General features: G+C 42.9%; 1 protein-coding gene across 3 annotated transcripts in view; it reads left to right on the top strand.

The window, feature by feature from the left end:
* Positions 1 to 23,464, top strand: part of trim36 (tripartite motif containing 36) — a 99,626-nt gene that overhangs the window by 946 nt on the left and 75,216 nt on the right. For 2 of the 3 annotated variants that reach the window (XM_033017447.1, XM_033017446.1), the window contains exon 2: positions 3,563 to 3,812. In XM_033017447.1, the coding sequence (XP_032873338.1) occupies positions 3,563 to 3,812 (250 nt within the window). Of the gene's footprint in view, positions 1 to 3,562; positions 3,813 to 18,543; positions 18,574 to 23,464 lie in introns of all 3 variants that reach the window. The other variant, XM_033017445.1, reaches the window with a different exon arrangement.

Here is a 23,464-nt window from a genome sequence, read left to right as displayed (position 1 = left end):
CAGTAGGTTCAGCCCGCATCTGGGAAGGGGATGGACGGGTGATGTTTCGGGTCAGGAGTACCCAGACTGAAGCGTGGCTCTTCACGCCCCTTGCCCCACCCTCTGCTCGGGGCTCTCTGTAGTCCATCGCCCATGTCTAGACGGCAATGCCCCTGAATCAGCCGCTGTCTGGGGATTGGGTCCGAGCGCCGAGCGGAGGATCAGCGCTGCAGGGTCAAGTACGTTGCACCTCCCGTGGCTTCTGGTGAAGGGACCCCCATCTCAGCCCCGACTACCACGTTAGCAACCGCTGGGCTTTGCACTAAAGCTTACAACTTTCCTAACGGGTTCCACGGCGACCTTTGCTCCAGGTCAAACTCTGGGTCAAGCGCAGTGACACAGTGCTGGAGGGACTGAGCGGGCCAGCAGCATCTGGGGAGGGAATGGGCAATCTGAGGAAGGGTCCCCACCCGAAACGTCGCCTGTCCATTCCCTACCTGACCCGCTGAGTTGCTCCAACACTTTATGCTTTGCTCAATATTCCAATATCTGCAATTCATTGTGTTCCTCTGGATCATGTCTGGTCTTTGATCAGATCGAGGTCCTCTAAACTGTGGCCTTGCTCCATGTTTGCACGTCTGACACCCAGCAATGAGCAGCGAGGGCCGAGTCCCGGGCCACGTCGGTTAAAAGGCACCAAAGCGTCAGCAGCGAAACTTTGCCGCCTCTTCGGAGCGTTCTGAAGTGAGACATATGTTGTGTTGTTCACGTTCGCCCCAGCTCAGTGGCACATTGCTGGAGATCTGTGCTCCCCTACCACCAACCCACCACTCCTTTCATCCCATGGCTCCGGGCCACTTTGCAGAACACATCTCTCCAAGGACCGTGTGTAAGAAAGAACTGCAGATGCTGGTTTAAATCGAAGGTAGACACAAAATGCTGGAGTAACTCAGCGGGCGAGGCAGCATCTCTGGAGAGAAGGAATGGGCGATGTTTCGGGCCGAGACCCTTCTTCAGACTTATGTCAGAGGGACAAAGATAGAATGTAGTGGGAGACAGTAAGACTGGTGGGAGAACTGGGAAGGGGAAGGGGATGGAGAGAGAAAGCAAGGGCTATCTGAAGTTAGAGAAGTCAATGTTCATACCGCACGGGTGTAAACTCCCCAAGCGAAATATGAGATGCTGTTCCTCCAATTTGCATTGTGCCTCACTCTGACAATGGAGGAGGCCCAGGACAGAAAGGTCAGATTGGGAATGGGAGGGGGGGTTGAAGTGCTGAGCCACCGGGAGATCAGGTAGGTTAAGACGGAATGCATTTTGTGTCTATCTGCAAGGACCGTCCTTAACGTCTCTCTCGCTCTCTCCCTCTCCCTCTCCCTTCGTTCTCCTACGTGGTCCATTGACACCCAAAAGAAACCCCCAAAATAGCAAGTCTTTGGGACTTAATATTGAATTTAGCTATTTCTAAATAATCACTGCAACTTTCCTCTCTCTGCAAATGCGGTAATCTGTCTTCCTGTTTTTGCTACCAAAGAGGTTATCCACTTTGGGAGCAAAAACAGGAAGGCAGATTACTATCTAAATGGTGTCGTTGGGAAAAGGGGAAGTACAGCAGGCAGTGAATGGCATGTTGGCCTTTATAACAAGAGGAGTCGAGTATAGGAACAAAGAGGTCCTTCTGCAGTTGTACAGAGCCCTAGTGAGACCACACCTGGAGTATTGTGTGCAGTTTTGGTCCCCTAATTTGTGGAAGGACATTCTTGCTATTGAGGGAGTGCAGCGTAGGTTTACCAGGTTAATTCCCGGGATGGCGGGACTGTCATATGCTGAGAGAATGGAGTGGCTGCGCTTGTACACTCTGGAGTTTAGAAGGATGAGAAGAGATCTTATTGAAACCTATAAGATTGTTAAGGGTTTGGACACGCTAGAGGCAGGAAACATGTTCCCGATGTTGGGGGAGTCCAGAACCAGGGGCCACAGTTTAAGAATAAGGGGTAAGCCATTTAGAACGGAGACGAGGAAACACTTTTTCTCACAGAGAGTTGTGACTCTTTGGAATTCTCTGTCTCGGAGGGCGGTGGAGGCCGGTTCTGGATACTTTCAAGAGAGAGCTAGATAGGGCTCTTAAAGATAGCGGAGTCAGGGGTTATGGGAAGAAGGCAGGAATGGGGTACTGATTGGGGATGATCAGCCATGATCACATTGAATGGCGGTGCTGGCTTGAAGGGCCGAATGGCCCACTCCTGCACCTATTGTCTATTGTCTAATGTCTATCTTTTTTATTTTGCGTTTTGTTATTCTGTCTCCAACAATAACTGTCAGCGCTATATCACGGACAACCCTTCGTCTCTGCAGCCCCTACCCCTCCCCCCTAAATTAACACAGTTGTTTTCTCACTTTTCCATGGTTCATGACCTGAAACATTGACTCAATCTATCCCCCAGATATACTGATTCACCTGCTGAAAGCTTCCAGCATTCCTTGTTTTTTTTCCAACATTTCCTGCATCTGCAGTTATTCGTTCCAGTTGCATTCAGCAAAGCTTGTGGATCACTACTCAGGATACTTGTATGTTATGGCCTCTGAGGATTGATGGGAACTTCTCACCAAAGGTGGTGAATCTCTGGAATTCTCTACCACAGAGGGCTGTGGAGTCTAGATCATTGGAGGTAGTTAAGGGTGAGGTAGATATATTTTTGAAAGTTCAGGGAAGTAGAGAGGATAGGGAAATTGGCTCAGCTATGAATCGCATGCCTAGGTGATCATATTGAACGGTGGGGCAGGACTGAGGAGCTGAATGGCCAACTCCAGCTCTTCTATATTAGCAGTGGGCCTGCAGTCTCACAGCACTAGAAACCTGGGTTCGATCCCGACCTTGGGTGCTGTGGAGTTTGCACATTCTCCCTATGACCGGATGTGTTTCCTCTGTGTGCTCCGGTTTTGGCCCAGATCCCAAAGATGTGCGGGTTTGTAGGTTCCTTGACTTCTGTAAAAATGCCCCTAATGTGCAGGGAGTAGATGAGAAAGTTGAATAGCATAACATTATTGTGAACAGTTTATGGGTGATAGCGTAGAATTATTGTGAACAGGTTTAAGGAACTGCGGGGTGATGGAATAATCCCGCAAAACACAAAGTGCAGGAATAATTCAACGAGTTAGGCAGCATGTGAGAGTGGAATGGACAGACAGCATTTCCGTGTTGTATCGCAAAACTAAACGCCAGTCTGAAGAAGGGTCTCGACTCGAAACGTCATCCATTCCTCCAGAGATGCTGCCTGTCCCGCTGAGTTACTCCAGCTTTTTGTGTCTATCTTCGGTTTAAACCAGTATCTGCTGTTCCTTCCAACACTAAATTATAGGAAGATAGACACAAAATACTGGAGTAACTCAACGGGTCAGGCAGCATCTCTGGAGAAAAGCAATATGTTGCGTTTCGGGATGAGACAGACCCTTCATCAGACCCTTCATCACCATTGCAAATATTGAGTACAATATTGTGTGCATTGTTTAAAACTATTGGCAGAGTTTGCTGACAATATGATGTGCTGGATCACTGAAGCACTGTCGATGGGTCTTTCTGCAGGTTCCCATTAAAAACATTGAGCGGGAGCTGATCTGCCCATCCTGTAAGGAGCTCTTCACTCATCCACTGATCCTGCCCTGCCAGCACAGTGTCTGTCACAAATGCGCCAAGGAACTGCTGTTCTCCAGAGAGGATGCAAACAACGATGTGGACTCGGAGTTCTCCAACCCAACCACTCCGGTCAGCAGCCCCAGAGCTCGCCGCCTCTCCTCCGCCAGTGTGGAGAGGCTCGACAGACTCACCCGGACAGGTAGGCTGCAGCCACACCACCTCTGACAGAAACTATAAAGAGAAAGCATCAGGCTTATGGTGTCTCAGGGTTATTGCATGTTTTATTGGGCATGGATAAACAATGGCAGAATACTTACCTGGCCCATCACTCAACCATCACTTTGAAGAGGGTAAAGAACATGTTCCAGAGAATGAATTGGTGCTAAGTGGGTTAAACTATACTTAAGGAGGTGGCTCTAGAAATCGTGGACGCAATTTTATGATCATTTTCCAATGTTCTATAGATTCAGGATCAGTTCCTATGGATTGGAGGGTAGCTAATGTTATTCCACTTTTTAAGAAAGGCGGGAGAGAGAAAACCGGGAATTATAGACCAGTTAGCCTGACATCGGTGGTGGGAAAGATGCTGGAGTCAATTATAAAAGATGAGATAGCCGCACATTTTGATAGCAGCAGCAGGATCGGTCTGAGTCAACATGGATTTACAAAGGTGAAATCATGCTTGACTAATCTTCTGGAATTTTTTGAGGATGTAACTAGGAAAATGAACAAGGGAGAGCCAGTGGATGTAGTGTACCAGGACTTTCAGTAAGCATTTGATAAGGTTCCACATAGGAGATTAGTGGGCAAAATTAGAGCACATGGATGTTGACATGGATAGAAAATTGGTTGGCAGACAGGAAACAAATAGTAGGGATTAACAGGCCCCTTTCAGAATGGCAGGCAGTGACCAGTGAGGTCGGTGCTGGGGCCGCAGCTATTTACAATACACATCAATGATTTAGATGAAGGGGTTAAAAATAACATTACCAAATTTGCAGATGAAACAAAGCTGGGTGGCAGTGTGAACTGTGAGGAGGATGCTATGAGGATGTAGGGTGACTTGGACAGGTTGGGTGAGTGTAGAGATGCATGACAGATGCAGTTTAATGTGGATAAATGTGAGGTTATCCACTTTGGTGGCAAAAACAGAGAGGCAGATTATTATCTAAATGATGTCAAGTTGGGAAAAGGGGAAGTACAACGGGATCTGGGGGTCCTTGTTCATCAGTCACTGAAAGTAAGCATGCAGGTACAGCAGGCAGTGAAGAAAGTGAATGGCATGTTGGCCATAACAAGAGGAGTTGAGTATAGGAGCAAAGAGGTCCTACGGCAGTTGTACAGGGCCATAATGAGACCACACCTGGAGTACTGTGTGCAGTTTTGGTCTACACATTTGAGGAAGGACATTCTAGCTATTGAGGGAATGCAGCATAAGTACACAAGGTTAGTTAGTTACCGGGATGGCGGGACAGTCATATGTTGATAGAATGGAGCGGCTGGGCTTGTATACTCTGGAATTAAGAAGGATGAGAGGATACCTCATTGAAACATATAAGATTAAGAATAAGACATAAACCATTTAGAACGGAGATGAGGAAATACTTTTTCACAAAGAGAGTTGTGAGTCTGTGGAATTCTCTGCCTCAGAGGACGGTGGAGGCCGGTTCTCTGAATGCTTTCAAGAGAGAGTTAGATATAGTTCTTAAGATAGCGGAGTCAAGGGATATGGGGAGAAGGCAGGAATGGGGTACAGATTGTGGATGATCAGCCATGATCATTGAATGGTATGAAGGGCCAAATGGCCTACACCTGCGTCTGTTGTCTATTGATAAGATGCGTAGGCATGAGCCTTATGGTTAGGTACATAAGCTCTTAGTTCTTGGGGCTGACGGAATCAGAGGATACAGGTATGTGAGAAAGCAGGAACAGGGTTCTGATTTTGGAAAAATCTTTCCAAAAGATCAGCCATGATCATATTGAATGATGGTGCAGGCTCGAATGGCCCAATGGTCTACTCCTGCACCTATTCTCTATGTTTCTATGTAGGTAGATCTGGTGGTGTTTGAAACAGGATATTACAAAATCAGATCATTCAGGGTGGTGATAGGAAGTTCTTTTCACATCTAGACCAAGAGAAATCCAAAATCTTTAAAAAAAACTTGTATTTGGCCAATTGAAAGTTTCAAAGGTTATTAAGTATTAAGGGTATTAAAGGCTACAAAACCAAACCAGATGAATAGAAACATAGAAAATAGGTACTGGACTACCTATTCGGCCCTTCGAGCGTGCTCCGCCATTCAATATGATCATGGTTGATCATCCAACTCAGTATCCTGTACCTGCCTTCTCTCCATACCCCCAGATCCCTTTAGCCACAAGGGCCACAACTAACTCCCTCTTAAATAGAGCCAATGAACTGGCCTCAACTACTTTCTGTGGCAGAGAATTCCACAGATTCACCACTCTCTGTGTGAAATTTTCTTTTCTCATCTCAGTCCCAAAATACTTCCCCCTTATCCTTAAACTGTGACCCCTTGTTCTGGACTTCCCCAACATCTGGAACAATCTTCCTGCATGTAGCCTGTCCAACCCCTTAAGAATTTTATAAGTTTCTATAAGATCCCCCCTCAATCTTCTAAATTCTAGCGAGTACAAGCCGAGTCTATCCAGTCTTTCTTCATATGAAAGTCCTGCCGTCCCAGGAATCAGTCTGGTGAACCTTCTCTGTACTCCCTCTATGGCAAGAATGTCTTTCCTCAGATTAGGAGACCAAAACTGTACACAATACTCCAGGTGTGGTCTCACCAAGCCCCTGTACAACGGCAGTAGAACCTCCCTGCTCCTATACTCAAATCCTTTTGCTATGAATGCTAACATACCATTTGCTTTCTTCACTGCCTGCTGCACCTGCATGCCTACTTTCAATGACTGGCGTACCATGACACCCAGGTCTCGTCGCATCTCCCCTTTTCCTAATCGGCCACCATTCAGATATTAGCCTAGAATCATTCCAGAATGATTCTGGAATTGCTCAGTAGGATCACTTGGGGAAGATGGTCTTAAACTGTTGAATTTGTCAACATATTGGCATCTATCTCTGGCCTGCTGTCAAACCAGATTTAATCAGCTGGTTTGACATTCTTTTATAAATTTAATCACAACTTTCTTTGACATTTTTTATTGAAGAAGTCAATCTTATCAAGCACTCAGAATATGTCTTGAAAAATGCCTATCTGAGACTTGGACTCTGCACATACTTGTGATAATAGCAGTGTTCTCCGCCTCCGTTTCTGTTTCCCAACCTGCAGCATATCTCCTGTGATGTAAGGTGCAAATTGCAATCTCAAGATATCTCCTTGAGATCAGTAAGACAGTGTAATCACTTGTGAATCGAAACAATACTGCTCTGAAGGTTACTTCCAAAGTCCGAATTACATAAAGTATTTAGTTCATTAACAGATTCACGTTCTGAAAAGGAAATGGTGGTGTTTAAGTTTAACTCTTTTCACTTGTCCATTTTAAATTTAAGATATTCATTTAATTATATGACAGTTTTAACAAAAGAGAAGATGTGATAAGTTAATGCATAAGGCATTGAAATTGGCATGGTGCAAAAGCACATTGTGACTTTGGTCAACGGCATCAGGACATCACAACTTAACTTGTGTTAAACTGTCACATAATTGCATGAATATTATAGTAAACTCTCAAAATTCTACTGGATAATGAAACCCAGTTAACCATTTGCTACTCGCCACCACTGCATCACACATGATCCTTTTCTCAACTGTGGGGATGGCATGAGGTGATCTTTCACCATTTGGCTTCAACAAAGCTGTAGATAGACACAAAAAGCTGGAGTAACTACGGGGGTCAGACAGCATCTCTGGAGAAAAGGAATAGGTGACATTTTGGGTCGACACCCTTCTTCAGACCCGTCTCCACCTTTTTGTGCCTATCTTCAGTTTAAACCAATATCTGCAGTTCCTTCCTCAACATAGCTGTAGATGGGCGTATTAGGCATCTTGAGAACATTTTAACCATGTAAGAAAATGGTTTAATGATTATCTTTAACTGTCCTCTGACATCTCTATTATGCTGACTTTTAGAGGTCATGAAGGAGGAGCGGGTAAGTAAGATTCATAAATATCTAAGTGCAGACCTACAGAGAATGAACCAACCAACCTTGCGATTCCCTGTAAAGTAGTCTAGGATTACTATATCAAACTCACTGGTGATAGTAAAAAGGAACTCTGCAGATGCTGGTTTACACCAAAGATAGGCACAAAATGCTGGAGTAACTCAGCGAGTCAGGCAGTATCTTCTGAGAAAATGGATAAATGATGTTTTGGGTCAGGACCCAATGGTCTTCACTCGAAATGTTACCTATCCATTTTCCACAAAGATGCTGCTTGACCCGCTGAGTTACTCCAACATGTTGTGTCTATCATTGGTTATGGTATTGTAAATAGATTTGTAATCTGGAATCTTACACGAGTAATCCAATAATATATTTTTTAAATACAGTATTACTAATGGTAACTATGGAGCTGCCAGGTTTGCATGCCATCTCTATAGATGACTAATGTATTTTCAGGAAATAAAATCTGCTTTCCTAACTAGTGAGTCATCCCGATGGCATAAAAACTGCTAAAATCTGTGTATACTGTGTGCTCGGCCAGTCCTGTAAGGTCCTCCTCACAAACTTCTGAGGACTTCTGTTTAGATTTGAGAGATACAGCACAGAAACAGGCCCCTAGGCCCACTGAGTCCCCGCCGAACATTAACATTATCCTACACGCTAGGGACAACTTGCAATTTTTACCGAAGCCAATTAACCTACAAACCTGTAAGTCATTGGAGTGTGGGAGGAAACTGGAGTACCCGGAGAAAACCTACGCGGTCACGGGGACAAAGTACAAACTCCGTACATACAGCACCAGTAGTCAGTCGAACCCGGGCCTCTGGTGCTGTCAGGCAGCAAGTCTCCTGCTACATCTCCGTGCCACCCAAGAGAACATAAATAATAAGTGTCTTTCCACAGTCAGGCCAAGCAATTGCCTATTAGAAATATCCTCACACAATTATACCTTACAGTCAACACCAGAGTTCTTACATCACGGTCTCCTATATGGTACAGCCGGAGGTGATGACACAAAGTCCTCGACATTGAATGTGGATCAATGGGATCACACCAAACATGGACAAGGAAACATCTTTATAATGACCACTTATCGCCATCCCTTCATGTTCAATACCACAAGAGCAACAGAAAACATTGGTCAGTGATCTAAATGTCCATTAGCATGAGTAGCTCAGTGGCACTATTACTGCCGATATATCTGTGCTGTAGGACAAAGCTACAATTCTGATACTCGTAGCAGGAGATGCAAGATCATGAGAGAAAATCTCTCTGCCCTTGTTTTCATCAGTTTACCTCTCAAACATGATTCCGGTGGGGGGTGACCATTGCACAAACCTTATGGAGATGGAGTTTCATTCCCACACTGAGGCGCAGTTGTTTGAGACTATCAGTTGCTAAATGGAGTAGATGTCGAACAAATTTAGAAGCTCTAAACTGGACATCCCTGATATTCCATGGGACATTTGACCCAAAAGAATTGCTTTCTATTGTAATCTGGAATCTCATATCCTGGCACATCTCTCACCCAGCTGCTACCACCATCAAACCAATCCTGCTTCAGTGAGGAGGGTTGAATAGCAAGTAGGGAGCAAGAAGAGAAATACCTACAAATAAGGAACGAGTTGATAAAGTTACAACATGCCTGTTTGCTTAGACGGAGCTAAGTGATCTCATTACCCAGGGATAAAGTCAAAGTTCTCTAATCTTTCCTTATCCAGTTGTTGATAGCAGCTGATAACTAAACATGTAACAAGAGGAGGAGGTTTACAAGAACATTCCAGTCTAAATGCAAATTAAGCTTATTAATAAAGACAAAAGCAAAATTAGTGTTAGCATCCAAACAAAAGGCACAAAGTGTCGGCATAACGCAGTGGGTCAGGCAGCATCGCTGGCGAACATGGACCGACAACGTTTCGGGTCGAGGCTGTTTGTCTCACTGATTGTGTTGGGGGCAAGGCGGGAAATCTGGAAGAGAGGTAGGGTCAGAGGTCACTGAGGGATAGGTGATACAGGTGAAAGTTTTTTCGATTGACTGATGGTTGGATAAAGGCCAGAGATGAAGAGAGAAAAACAATGTTAGACAAGGATAGAAGTAGTGCGAAATCTGTCTCACCGAAAAAGACTGCTGTGGTCTGTGGATGGAGGTGAGGGAGATGGTGTAGGAACTGGTGTTAAGTCTTCTGTGGTTGCAGGGGAAAGTACCTGGGGAAGGTTAGTTTGGGTGGGAAGGGATGAGTGAACCAAGGATTTGGTGGGAGTGATCTCTGCAGAAGGCAGAAAGGGGTATGGATGGGAGGTTGTTACTGGTGGTCAGATAACGTTGAACCGTCCATGTTTATAGCCATATTAATCCAGTGATGGTGAAGTGGCTGATCCATCTCAGCGGCCTGCAGTCCTGTCCAATCTTCAATAGTTTATTTGATAATTGCTGTATTAAAAAATTGCTGATTACATCACATACTGCAGAAGCCCCAATAACAGTCTTGTCGTACTATTTATCTCCAGAAAGTGCGGCGCTCTTTAGTTTAGTTATGTTTATGTTACGTGTACCGAGGTACAGGGAAATTTTTTGTTGCATGCTAACCAGTCAGCAAGGATGCAATACATAATTTCAATTGAGCCATTTACAGTGTACCAAGACATGATAAAGGGAATAACGTGAATAGTGCAAGTTAAAGCCAGTACTGTCGAATCAAAGATAGTCCGAGGGTCTCCAATGAGGTAGATGGCAGTTCAGGACGGCTCTCTATTTGTTTAGTTGCCTGATAACAGCTAGAAAAATAACTGTCCCTGAATCTGGAGGAGTGTATTTTCCCACCTCCATACCTTTTGGCCAATGGGAGTGGGGAGAAGAGGGAGTGGCCACGGTGCGACTCATCCTTGGTTATGCTGCTGGCCTTGCCGAGGCAGCATGAGGTACAAATTGAGTCAATAGAAGGGAAGTTGGTTTGTGTGATGGTCTGGGCTGCGTCCACAATTCTCTGCAATTCTCTTAGCCTTAATGTTGCAATTAATGTGGAACAATATATAGGGATTTTGTGTTAACCAAATCCAATCAAATGCATTGCTAATCTACCTTCAATCTTCAACAAGGCAATGAAGTATTTGAGTCCACGGCAGATCTATTTAATTCCAGACTTCTTTGCAACCTGTGTCTGAACATGGAAAAAAAATGAATTCCAGTGGTTGATATCAGGGCAACAGTTGGCATGCGGAAGGAATCATGAATCCAAAACTGAAGCCAATGGGAATAATGGGGAACACTGCATTGGCTGAACTTATTCCTATCATAATGGAAGATATTGGTGGGCTGTTCAAGGCTGATCATCTCATCCCCAAGAAATTGTCACAGAAACTCTTCTGGTGGAACAATATTCTCCATTGTTTAATCAATGATCTTCCTCACAGAAGATGCAAAGTGGGTCGTTTACTAGTGGATGGCAGAATATTAAATTTCATTTGTAAGATCCTAGAAACTGAGATAACCCATATCCTCACACAGCAAGACTTGGGCAGCCTTCAGCTCAGGCTGATAAGTGGCAAAAAACAAATTCTCCACTCAAGATCGTAATAGATCTTAAACTTTGGGCAGCACAGTTGAGCAGTGGTAGAGTTGCTGCCTAACGTCTCTATGGGCACTGTCGGTACAGAGTTTGTACGCTCTCCCTGTGGCTGCATGGGTTTTCTCCGGGTGCTCCGTTTTCTCCTACACTCCAAAGATTTACAGGTTATTAGGTTAATTGTTTGGTTTGGTACAATTGTAATATTGTCCCTACTGTGCAGGATAGTGTTAATGTACAGAGTGATTGCTGGTTGGCACAGACTCGGTGGGCCGAAGGGCCTGTTTCCGTGCCTTTTTCTCAAGTAATGTAAGGTTAATACCAGGGGGCGTCGCACGATGGCAGCCTCTCCAACAGTCTACCTGTCTTTTTGTCTTTTTTTGTTATTTTTAGTGTGTTTTAAAAAGTATGTGTTAATGTTGTCTGGTTTGTATTATGTGGCGGGTGGGGGAGGGGGTCGAGGGAAACTTTTTTTCCAATCTGTCGGAGATGCGATTGTTTTCCGGACCGTATCTCCGGTGGCTCTGCGGCCTAACATCATGGAGCTGACGACCTTTGAGCTCCACCCCGGGGATGTGGATTGACCATTGGAGCCGATCCCTTGCCTGGGATCGACACTCCAACCGTGACCTGTGGATTTCACCATCGAGGAGCTAGCAGTCTCGGGTAGAGACCGATGCCGGGAGCTCCAAACGACGCAGAAGCTTTCAACCAGCCCTGACCCAGGGCCAGATCGCCCGGCGCGGGGGAGCTGAGATTCCCCCCTGATGCGGTAGTTTGATTGCACCGACGCCAGGGCCCAAATGTCACCTGATGCCACAGTTCGCTCGTGTGTCAGACGGCATTCTACCATTGCTTTGCCACAGCCAGTGCCACATCTGTGCCTCTGCGGAGATTGTCCGCAGTGCATGCCTCTCCGCCGCAAGTCAGTAGGTAGGCCATTGTCTGTACCTCTCCACATTTGCACTTGTCAGAGTTCGACAAGCCCCACCTCTTCAGGTTAAGTCCGCAACGTCCCACTCCAGTGCGGAGGCGGTTTAGGGCTTTCCAGGTAATATAAGGCAGGCGGTCTTCTGGTGCTACCTGTTGTTTGGTTTCAGTGCCTGGCATCACAGTGAGGAATGTGGAGGTGTCGCTGTGGTGGATGTTTATGTTAAAATGTATTTTGTGTGTTCTGTTGCTTTTTATTGGTATGACTGTATGGCAAATTAAATACCTCGTATCTGTTGCAAAACATACTTGGCTAATAAAGTATGATTAAAGTATGATTATGATTATGATGATTATGATGATGAAGTCTAAAGGGTAGTGGGGATGTGTTTGGAACCACCTCTTTCTGGTTGTGGTTGCATTTTCACCACCATTCAGGGCGAGACGTGAAGAACCGCAGAGCTTTAACCTGATCTGCAGATTATGAGTTTGTTTAGCTCTTTCTACCGCATACTACCATTGCTGTTTAACACGCACGTAATCATGTATTACAGTTTCATTAAACTGGCAATGCTTAATGTTTATTTAGGCCCAGTGCTGCCCCATTAAATGCTCCTGCATTCCTTATTTGACTACAGTTGACTCCCTGGCGTGACAGTAATGGTGAAATGAGGGATGTGCCACGTTATCAGGTTACACATCATGATGGTACATATTTGTGTTGCTGCTGCTGATCCACAATATCATGGATGTCCAGTTTTGAGCTGCTAGATATGTTCGGAGCCAGTCACATTTAGCCAGTTTGAAGTTCTTCAGAGACAACGTACTCAGCATGGAAACACTTTATCTTCACAAAGACTCTGTATGATCACTTCTATCAGTGCTTGTTTTTATGGAGACATCTGCCACAGGTAGATTAGTGAGGATGCCAAGTACATTTATCCTTCATGTTGGTCCTTCAGATGTCAATTGGCATAGCGTGATGGTGCTTCCAAGCCCGTCTCGGTGACTGACATTGAAGTCCCTACCCAGAGTACATTCTGTGCCCTTGCCACATTCAGCGCTTCTTTCAAGTGTTGTTCGTCATGGAGGTGCATTGATCCATCAGCTGAGGGAGGACAGGAAGCAGTAATCAGGAGGTTTCCTTGCCCAGGGATGACAATGCCATGAGACTTCATGTAATCAGGAGTGACAGGTGAGCCAGATTATTGCTGAAGTTTGGATTCCAGGTGTTTCTCATTCTTGTCTGTATACCATTGTGCATTCTCCTCTGATGGATGTGTCCTGCAGTGGGACAAGGCGTTTGCAGAGATTGTGCTGAGGTGTCTGGCCTATTATCTGTAAGGTAATGACTGTGAGAATACATGCGTCAAGATGTAGCTTCAGTCATCTCAGGGTCAGATCTCCCACTTTGGACTCCAGTGCCTGGAGGTTTGTGAGGATGATTGTGGAAGGTCATCCAGATACAGGCCTTCACTGTTGATTGTTATGCTAATAGAAAAACTATTAGCCTACTTGGCAACTTCAGAGGGAGGTTAAGAGTCAGCCATATTGTCATGTGTCACAGGAAAGCAAGACAGGGTAAGAATGATTGCCTCGCCTGAAGGGCATTTGTGAATCAGATGACACTGGTACTTTTTGAGATGACACTGGTACTTTCAAACTAGTTGGCGTTTTTGCCCACATTTAACATTGAAAAATCAATTTTGATTTATAATGTAAAATTTGGGTAAAACGTTACATTATAAAATTGGTTGTTGTGATGGGATTTGAAGTCTGGTCTCTGGATTGTCAGTCCACATCTCTGGTTTAGTTGTCCCATACTTGAACCATGGCAACGTCACATACACATCTAGGCTGCCTGCTACTTTTGTGTTGTTATATCTTAAGTAGTTCTAAGAAGTGGAGAATGTTTACTCCCAGTAATTGTTTTATTTTGGACTTTATCATTCCAACCCCGGGAGAGCAGATGGATAAGAAATAGACAGATAAAGCTACCTTGATGTACTCTGAACCTTTAGCTGTGATAATGTTACTTATTGATCTTTGATACTGCAATGCAGCAGCTGCTTGAGAGAAATTGGCATCTCTTCTCCAGAATGGTTAATTGTACAGACTCGGAAGTGTTTACTGCTACCAGATTTGTGGATATTTGTTAAAGTTTATGATTCAATCAGATGTGTTTACATGAGCTTTAAATATATTAGCCAAGTAACATTGTTTAGTTGAGTTGAGTTTAGTTTAGAGATACAGCATGGAAACAGGCTCTTCGGCCCACCAAGTCTGAGCCGACCAGCATGGAGACAGGCTCATCATCCCACCAAGTCTGAGTCGACCATGCTACACACTAGGGACAATTTATAGCAGCCAGTTGACCTACAAATCTGCATGTCTTTAGAATGTAGGAGGAAACAGGAGCAGCCGGAGAAAACCCATGTGGTCATGGGGAGAGCGTACAAACTCCATACAGTCAGGATCGAATCTGCATCTCTGGCACTGTAAGGCAGCAACTGTACTGCTGCATCCCAGTGCGGTCTGTGTGGAAGCCCAAACATTATATAATTGCAGTTAAGGTGGAGCATCAAATCCAAGTACAGTTCAGACTTTACAAGATCCGATGCATGTTCCAGCAATTGTCTAAGAGCAGATCTGGAAGAAGAATATTGGCTGTTTTCACTTCTGCCACACAAGTCCAGAAACTATTGTAGCTAATTATAAATTATTTCCATTTTGTCATGTTAGCTCATTGTAGGATAATTCAAACTGACATAGCAATAATCGAAAATGTAAAAACCTTCAAAGCTCAATTTGCGATATCCATCAGAGCCTCTTTACAAAGAAAGAACAAGCAGCTGGTATACAATCATCACAGCCATAACTTAAAGCCCCATGTAATCTAAATTTATTTATAGCAATGTTGTCGAGCAATGAATATGTACAAAATGAATGATACTGTATGTGATATTTTCTTGTAGCCTTTCAACAAAGATAATATTGCCCTTAAAAAACAGTAAATGTTTTCAAACGCCTAAGATATCAATGTTCAGAAAATTATAACTCTTTTTCCATGTAATATGTTACTGTAAGTTGGCAAATGCTGATGTCTATTTACAAATATCATTTTAATGCAAGAGTGCAAGGGACAGATCCTGTTTACCTTCTGTGAGGAACCATTTGTCTCTGACATCAAATTTAAATTCTGCTTTGTTAATTAATTCTTCAATCTGTTTTTTAACTGCCCTTAGATTTGTTTATGAGGTAAATTTAAAAAATGCCCTTTGAACTGTGTTTATGAGATAAATTTAAAAAAAGTATTTCCAGGTACTGTCGAAGTGGCAAGGTGTCAACAGTGTTTCCTGGTGTTCTGGGCCAGGGATGCCGAAGGCATAACTGTTGTCTGCAGCTCATTCCCCTTTAAGAGTTATCTTTCCAACAGTCCCTTTACATCAGCACTGAAGTGTGTGCTTCACCACACCCTCCTTGCAGCAACACACTTCATACCCACGTCTCAGCCTGCACACACTGCCAGCAATTCAACCCAGCAAGCCACATCACCCAAACAGTTTAGGCAGTGCTCAGCTATGCTAGCAAAGCTGCAAACTCACTCTTACTTGTGGACTCTGGAAAATGAGAGTTAAATATAGTTAGCTGTCTGTGAATAGACCATGTCAATAATCTTCCTTGTAGAACAATGTGATAGCAAATTACCAGATGCCACAAATATCTTTAGCTGTGGCCTGGAATCAGCCAGAGCCATGACCATGTTCATCCTGGCAGCCACTTGACAGCATAAATAGGTGCAAATGATCCCATGTGTTTTAACAGTGCTGCTTGAGGAGAGATGGAAAAGCTGGATAGACAAAGGAGAGACATTGAACATAGGTCAGCACAGCACAGGAACTGGCCCTTCGCCCCACAATATTTGTGCTTAACATGATGCCGTCAAACTAATCTCATCTGCCTGCACATGATCTATATTCCCTGCACTTCCATCTGCCTACCTGAAATCCTCTTAAATGTCACTATGGTGCCTGCCTCTACCACCATCCCTGCCATTGCGTTCCCCCACCGCTCTCCGGGTAAACCCCCCGACCGACCCCCCCCCGCATCTCCACTAAATCCACCCACTCTCATCTTATAGCGATGCTGAAATGTGTTGGACATTTCCACCCTGGGAGACAAGTTCTGACTGTCTACCCTATCTATGCCTCTCATCATTTTATATACTTCTATCAACCTCCGATGAGATGAGATCCGACAATGAGACAGAGATGACTGATATTGGTAGAAAATGACACGGTGCAAAAATACAAGCACAATGTTAAAATGATTGTGTCCTTTTCTCAAACCTTTTAAAGTTGCTTTTTTGGTGGTTTTGGTTTTCTATAGACACTTAGAATGTAACAAGGTCTTCAGTGAGTTGTATAAAGATGCTGTTTCCATATCAGCTCAATAGTTGTTCTGGTAAATACTCCACCCGCAATAGTTTCATACCTGCCTGCAGAATGGACTAAATCAGCTGCTTTTAAACATAGTGTTGCCAACTGATCAGAATCTATTCAGTGTATCCAACTCAGGTGAAGATTAAAAATCCAAACCTCCCACTACTGACCATTAGCTTATGATTCTGGTGGAAAGGATATACTGTATGTGATGCAATGAATGAAGCTACTTACACTGGTGATGTAGTCATCTATCAAACAGCCATCCACCATTCATTGTCTAGGTTCATATAACCATATAACCATATAACAATTACAGCACGGAAACAGGCCATCTCGACCCTTCTAGTCCGTGCCGAACACATAATCTCCCCTAGTCCCATATACCTGCGCTCAGACCATAACCCTCCATTCCTTTCCCATCCATATAACTATCCAATTTATTTTTAAATGATAAAAACGAACCTGCCTCCACCACCTTCACTGGAAGCTCATTCCACACAGCTACCACTCTCTGAGTAAAGAAGTTCCCCCTCATGTTACCCCTAAACTTCAGTCCCTTAATTCTCAAGTCATGTCCCCTTGTTTGAATCTTCCCTACTCTCAGTGGGAAAAGCTTTTCCACGTCAACTCTGTCTATCCTTCTCATCATTTTAAAAACCTCTATCAAGTCCCCCTTAACCTTCTGCGCTCCAAAGAATAAAGCCCTAACTTGTTCAACCTTTCTCTGTAATTTAGTTGCTGAAACCCAGGCAACATTCTAGTAAATCTCCTCTGTACTCTTTCTATTTTGTTGACATCCTTCCTATAATTAGGCGACCAAAATTGTACACCATACTCCAGAATTGGCCTCACCAATGCCTTGTACAATTTTAACATTACATCCCAACTTCTATACTCAATGCTCTGATTTATAAAGGCCAGCACACCAAAAGCTTTCTTTACCACCCTATCTACATGAGATTCCACTTTCAGGGAACTGTGCACAGTTATTCCCAGATCCCCTCTGTTCACCTACATTCTTCAATTCCCTACCATTTACCATGTACGTCCTATTTTGATTTGTCCTGCCAAGATGTAGCACCTCACACTTATCAGCATTAAACTCCATCTGCCATCTTTCAGCCCACTCTTCCAACTGGCATAAATCTCTCTGTAGACTTTGAAACTCTACTTCATTACCCGCAACCCCACCTATTTTAGTATCATCTGCATACTTACTAATGTATTAAGAATTAACTTTTGGATGGGGATTCAAAGATGACAAGAAAATGGGGAACATAATCATAACTTGCATTACGAGGTTAAATAATGGAAGGTGGAAATTGCATGAAATAATGCTGTGGAGTTTCCAAAATTCTCACAATAGGGTAAAGCCAAAATCTAAATGTTGTGTTATTTATATTAATTTTTATTCTATTGAAATGCAAACTACTTCTGAATATTTCAGTGGTTGAATATATTTCCATGATTCATGCTTGAAACGTAGTTTGTTCTGGCTTTGTGTATGTTGCATCAGTGACATTCAAACATTTGTTATAGCAACCGGTTTGAACATTAAATGGACATTACAGGATAGTATTTCACATTTATTGACAAGTAAAAGCTTGATAAGTGAAGTGCACCTTTAAATGTCTGTGGTTCTATTTTGTTCAATTTCCTCCCATCTGAAAATGTAATTAACAAACCTGATTTTGAATCTTTTAGGAATGTAATCTAGTTTTGTGTGGTGTTGTCTCTGAGATAATGTTCATCTGACAATGAATTACTCCGCTAATGTGTTTTCAACATTAAAGCACAGTGGGAATGACACTGAAAAATTATTCCTGACTTTTTGTTAATTGATTGCAGCCTCACTGCGAAGGTCATTCGGGAGAAAAGGTAGAACCATTCTGTGTTAATTCAGGTTTAAAGAGTCTTAGCTGCAGTTCAATTGTAACTGCGTTTATTGCGTTTTTGCAAAAACAAGATTTGATTTTATCTGTTAAAAATCAGAAAATGGTCACATTCTAAAGTTGACATAAGGTGGACATAAAGATCATCATTATAAAAGCAGCTGCAATTGACCAGCAATCTGTCACAGCAAATTTGATTTAATATTTAAGGAGCATATTTAAGAATTCTTTGGGCAGAATAAATACATCAATCTAAATTTCATGTTTAAGCAATTTTCTGAAAATTATAAATTATCTCACAAATACAATACAATTCAATACAATTCTGGTTTAGACATTCGCCACTTTATCAAACTAGCTGGCACCTTGTGACCCATGCAATAGATTACGTTGCATTACAGCATGTGACAAAAGTACCAAACCCATGTAAACTTTATGGAACTTGACCACTGCAAAGTATTTGTTTCTGGCATTCAGTTCACTGTTGCTTGGTTCATTAGCTTGTGAAAATGGCATGTGTGTCCCATTATTGCTTGTGCTGCCTGTTGCTTTCTGGGTGCTGTGGTGTGTCTCCTGGTTGTTTTTTACGTGGTTTTGTTGTTTGCTGTGTTGTTACTTTCTTATTGCTATCATCACATGAAAAGATTCATCACAGTCAAAGAAAATAAATTCATCCAGGAATTCTTTAGGGGAATAGGCAGTGCACAGTGGGCATATGTGATGCTTTTTCTATGGTCCTGTCACTGCAACAAATGTATTTAACTTGAGGCCAAAGGATAGGCTGTACTTATTCCATGAGCACAAAGGCCTTCCCCCAACAGGTGCATGGGAAGCCAGTGATGAAAAACAAATGGCTCATTGATCTGGACAGCACAAAAATAGGTGAAAGGGGCCAGGGATGAGGAGCTTCAGTCTTGATGAGGGGAAGGGCGATTGAGATTTTGAGTGATCGGCGAGTGGCATTTACTTACAGGAGGGATAGCGATTTGGAGTCAGTTTGGAGCAGAAAGGAGTCGAAGTTGAGATGTGGTTGATGGGGATTGGAGCCATAATTGGTTGGGGAGGTGATGTTTGGAGGCATGTTAGAGACAGGGGTAAGTCCTGAACATAAGTCTTAACCAAATCTATCCAGTGGTGGTTCACAACACCAGTCTGCACCAGCTGGGGGCTGCTGAAACAGATCTCTTTTGGGCTTTTGTGAAACAAGGCTCATGTTTGTTATGAAGCCTCAATAACCTGTGCTGAGTGGATTTGATGGAAGTGCAATCCGAGCCTAAGTTCTACCGAGTGCTTTTTTGTAGAGGAAAATATGCCAGTCTGCATATTATTCCTTGCTATTGGTGTCTATGGTAGATTAGCATCCCTCAAGCTGATTGGGCTGTTCAAAGGCCTGACTGCCTTATTCAATTAATACCTTTTATTTTATAAACGTTGGTAACTTGTTTTAAAGACACAGCATTGAAACAGGCCCTTCGGCTCGCCAAGGCTACGCCAACATTCAATCACCCGTTCACACTAGTTCTTCGTTATCCCACTTTTTGCCACTGCAGGGGCAATTTACACTGGCCATTGAATCTACAAACCCACACATCTTTGGGATGTGGAAGAAAACTAGAGCATCCAGAGGAAACCCACACAGGCACAGGGAAACCGTGCCACTCCACACAGACAGCATCTGAGGTCAGGATAAACCCGAGTCTGAGGCACCATCTCCTCCAGTTGTGCCACTGTGTCACCCTTTGTAATAATAACAATTCTAAAAATGTGAAAATCTAATTTTTAACTTGTCAGAGATGCCAGTAAACAGTACCGACATGTACTGTTCCAAAAAAACCCCACTGCTCTATTCCATTGGTACAGTTGCATCACTATTAGAGCTGCTGCCTCACAATGCCAGAGACCCAGGTTCAATCAGCTGTTGTCTGTGTGCAATTTGTACATTCTCCCTTTGACCGTGCGTGCTTCCTCCTGGGTTTCCTCCTAGATCCCAAAGATGTGCGAGTTTGTATTTTAATTTTCCTCTGTAAATTGTATCTGGTATGTAGGGAGAGGATGCGAAAGTGTGATAATATTCAACTTGTGGGAAACTAAGGAGACAAAATTGCACCTAGTGTGTAGGGAGAGGACGCAAAAGTGCGTTAACATATAACTGGTGTGGGGGAAAAAAAGAGATTAAATGCTGGAGTAATTTAGTGGGTCAGGCAGCAGCTCTGGAGGACATGGATCGGTGATGTTTCAGGTCGGGCTTTCGTGCGTCTTCATACAGTATACTAGTGTGAACGGGTGAGCAATGATCGGTGAGGGCTCGGTGGGCAAAAAGGTCTCTTTCTATGGATCTTTCAATCAATGCAATCAATCAAAGCACATTGTAGCTAGTGTCCAGAGGGAACTTTGAGATTGATGTAGTGGGTTTTTGCCATCTGCATTGTATGTGGTGCTCCATTACCCAGGGTCAGGAAGTGAAGGGATCTAGTTTCATGGCCATTTGACAGTCTGAGCCACAAAACGTAAAAGAGATGAATGAATTTAAACTAGCACCATCTCACTGCTGGAAGAAATCAATGGGTGAATTTTCCTGGGACGTTTTCCTCCAGCTGTCAACAGCTGGCTTCGCAGTGACATTGGCGTTATCTGAAAGTGTTCTGTCCCCAGCCTTCAAAAGGAGTGGATATTGCACATACAATGTTCACAGACGTCTGGGATAAAAAATGTCAAATGCACTATCAGAGCACAAGGCACTTGATCATATTTACCGATCAGGTATTTGAACTATTCCATCAGCTGCAATTCTCTGCACAGAAATTGAGTTAAGTGATGGAACTTGTGCAGTTTACTGGCACGAGTATGGGTGATTGACTAACAATGTTATTATTATGTAAATGAGTGTTTTCGTATCCATAAACTGCCAGCAGTGTCGTTATGTAAATTACCAGCAATGTTGTTATCTTGTGAATTATGATCAATGTTACAATTCTCTGCATTACTAACAATATCACTATCCTGTGAAATTCCTTCTATTATTCTATTCTTGGAACGAATAACAATGTTAATTCCTGTGAATTACTAATACCATTCTTTGAATTACCAAGAGGTACTTCCTTTTGAAACATTGTGATACTATAAATTACTAGTGTTGTGGATTTACTCCAGCTAATCACACATTGTTTTCATTGTACCTTGGTAAACTTGATAATAATAAACCAATAACAATAACAATCTTACCATCCTATAAATTACTAATCACATTTTTCTCTAAAAGATTAATGAATAGCTAACACATTCAGGCATGTCAAACACAACAGCACTATAATTGTACAGAAAAGTGAACAGAGCAAGTAGTTTCTCCATTTTAATTCACGGGAGTCACAAACAGTCAGAGTTGTCGAATCATAAATTCATACAGCATGTAAACAGGCTCTTTGGCCCAACTCAATCATGATGATCAAAATGTCTCATCCAAGATGGTATTAACATACAAGGAAATGTCAACAGCTTAGTCTTGCTGCGCATGTTATTCATCATATTTACTGTTAGGCGCTTCCCTATAACTCAGCGTCCAGCTCTCCCTCTTATCATACATTTTCTACTTTAATTCATGTTTTCTCGTGTTCAATTTAGGCCGAAAACTGGGCAATAAAGTTTTTTAATTTATTGAATTTTTAAATTTAATTGAATTTTAAAATTCATTAAAACCGAAAACTACAATTGTTCAATATTCCCCTTCTTCCTAATACCATTTTTTAATACCTTATGCCATTTTTCTGATGCAGTAAAGCAATGTGTTAGATGGCTGCGACAAAATTGATTAAGGTGATCAGGTAGCTTTCCTATACAGTAAGCATATAGATTCAATGTTAGATTACGTGAAAGAAACATTGAGGGAAATATTTAAAAAAAGTTGAAACCAATATCCCATGGTGGTTTCACACCACTTTCCCTACCAGACTAACCTTCTCTCTCTTCCTGAAGGAAACTGGGCAATTAAAAAGTTTCATAAGTTAAAGGAGCAGAATTAAGCCATTTGGCCCATCAAGTCTACTCTGCCATTCAAGCATGGCTGATCTATCTTTCCCTCTCAACCCCTTCTGCTTTCTCCCCATAACCCCTGAGGAAGGCCGCAATGAATTCATTCCTATATTTCTGATTTTAACTTTGAGCAAGGCACTGGTGAGATCTCCTGAAATGTTGGCAAATTAAAGGCCTTCCCTGTCATTGGAACCTCAGCTATGCTTCAATCAGAGTGCACGCAGGAAAGATGCTACAGATTGTCTAGTGGGTTGGAGCAGACTAGAAGTTGTTGGGTAGTCCATCCCAGTAAGTAAACAACTTACTTGGCATCAGAAATGGCAGAAGAGTTCATCTGGGTAACAAGACAAAGGTCATGACCTAATTGCCCCAGATTGTCTCCTCTTCTTCAGACAGTCTCTATTAATCCCTTCACCCCAATAGAGAAGAAATCAAACAGGGGAACATTGAAACTAGACTGGGAGTTGATGGACCTAGAATCTGAAGCACTTGGGCTACTGAGTGTGTTTCTCAATCACCATCCAGCACACAACACCAGTCCCTCCCACACCCCACCACCAAACTCGAAACAGACTTGGGTTTAAAGTCATGCCTGACTTAACTTGATTCTTGTTGTTCAATATTGATACTTTTTTTAAATGCTATCAGCAATTATTAATGCTTCTTGTGTTGTGGGTGATTCTCGACCTTCACCCTTTGCTATAAATCTGCTGATAAATTATCTGCTTTGTATTAGCAGTTTGTCCAGAATACATCTAATTGCATCTAGTTAGTAAACATACCCAACAATGCTTAACATTTCAAAGGGTTGATGCTCTTTCTACCCCTAGTTACTTGTATGTACCAGGACA

This window comes from Amblyraja radiata, chromosome 3 (genome assembly GCF_010909765.2).
Source record: "Amblyraja radiata isolate CabotCenter1 chromosome 3, sAmbRad1.1.pri, whole genome shotgun sequence".
In the NCBI taxonomy this organism is placed as follows: Eukaryota; Metazoa; Chordata; class Chondrichthyes; order Rajiformes; family Rajidae; genus Amblyraja; species Amblyraja radiata.
Note: the sequence above shows the minus strand (reverse complement) of the source record. Positions and strands in the feature narration are given on the sequence as shown.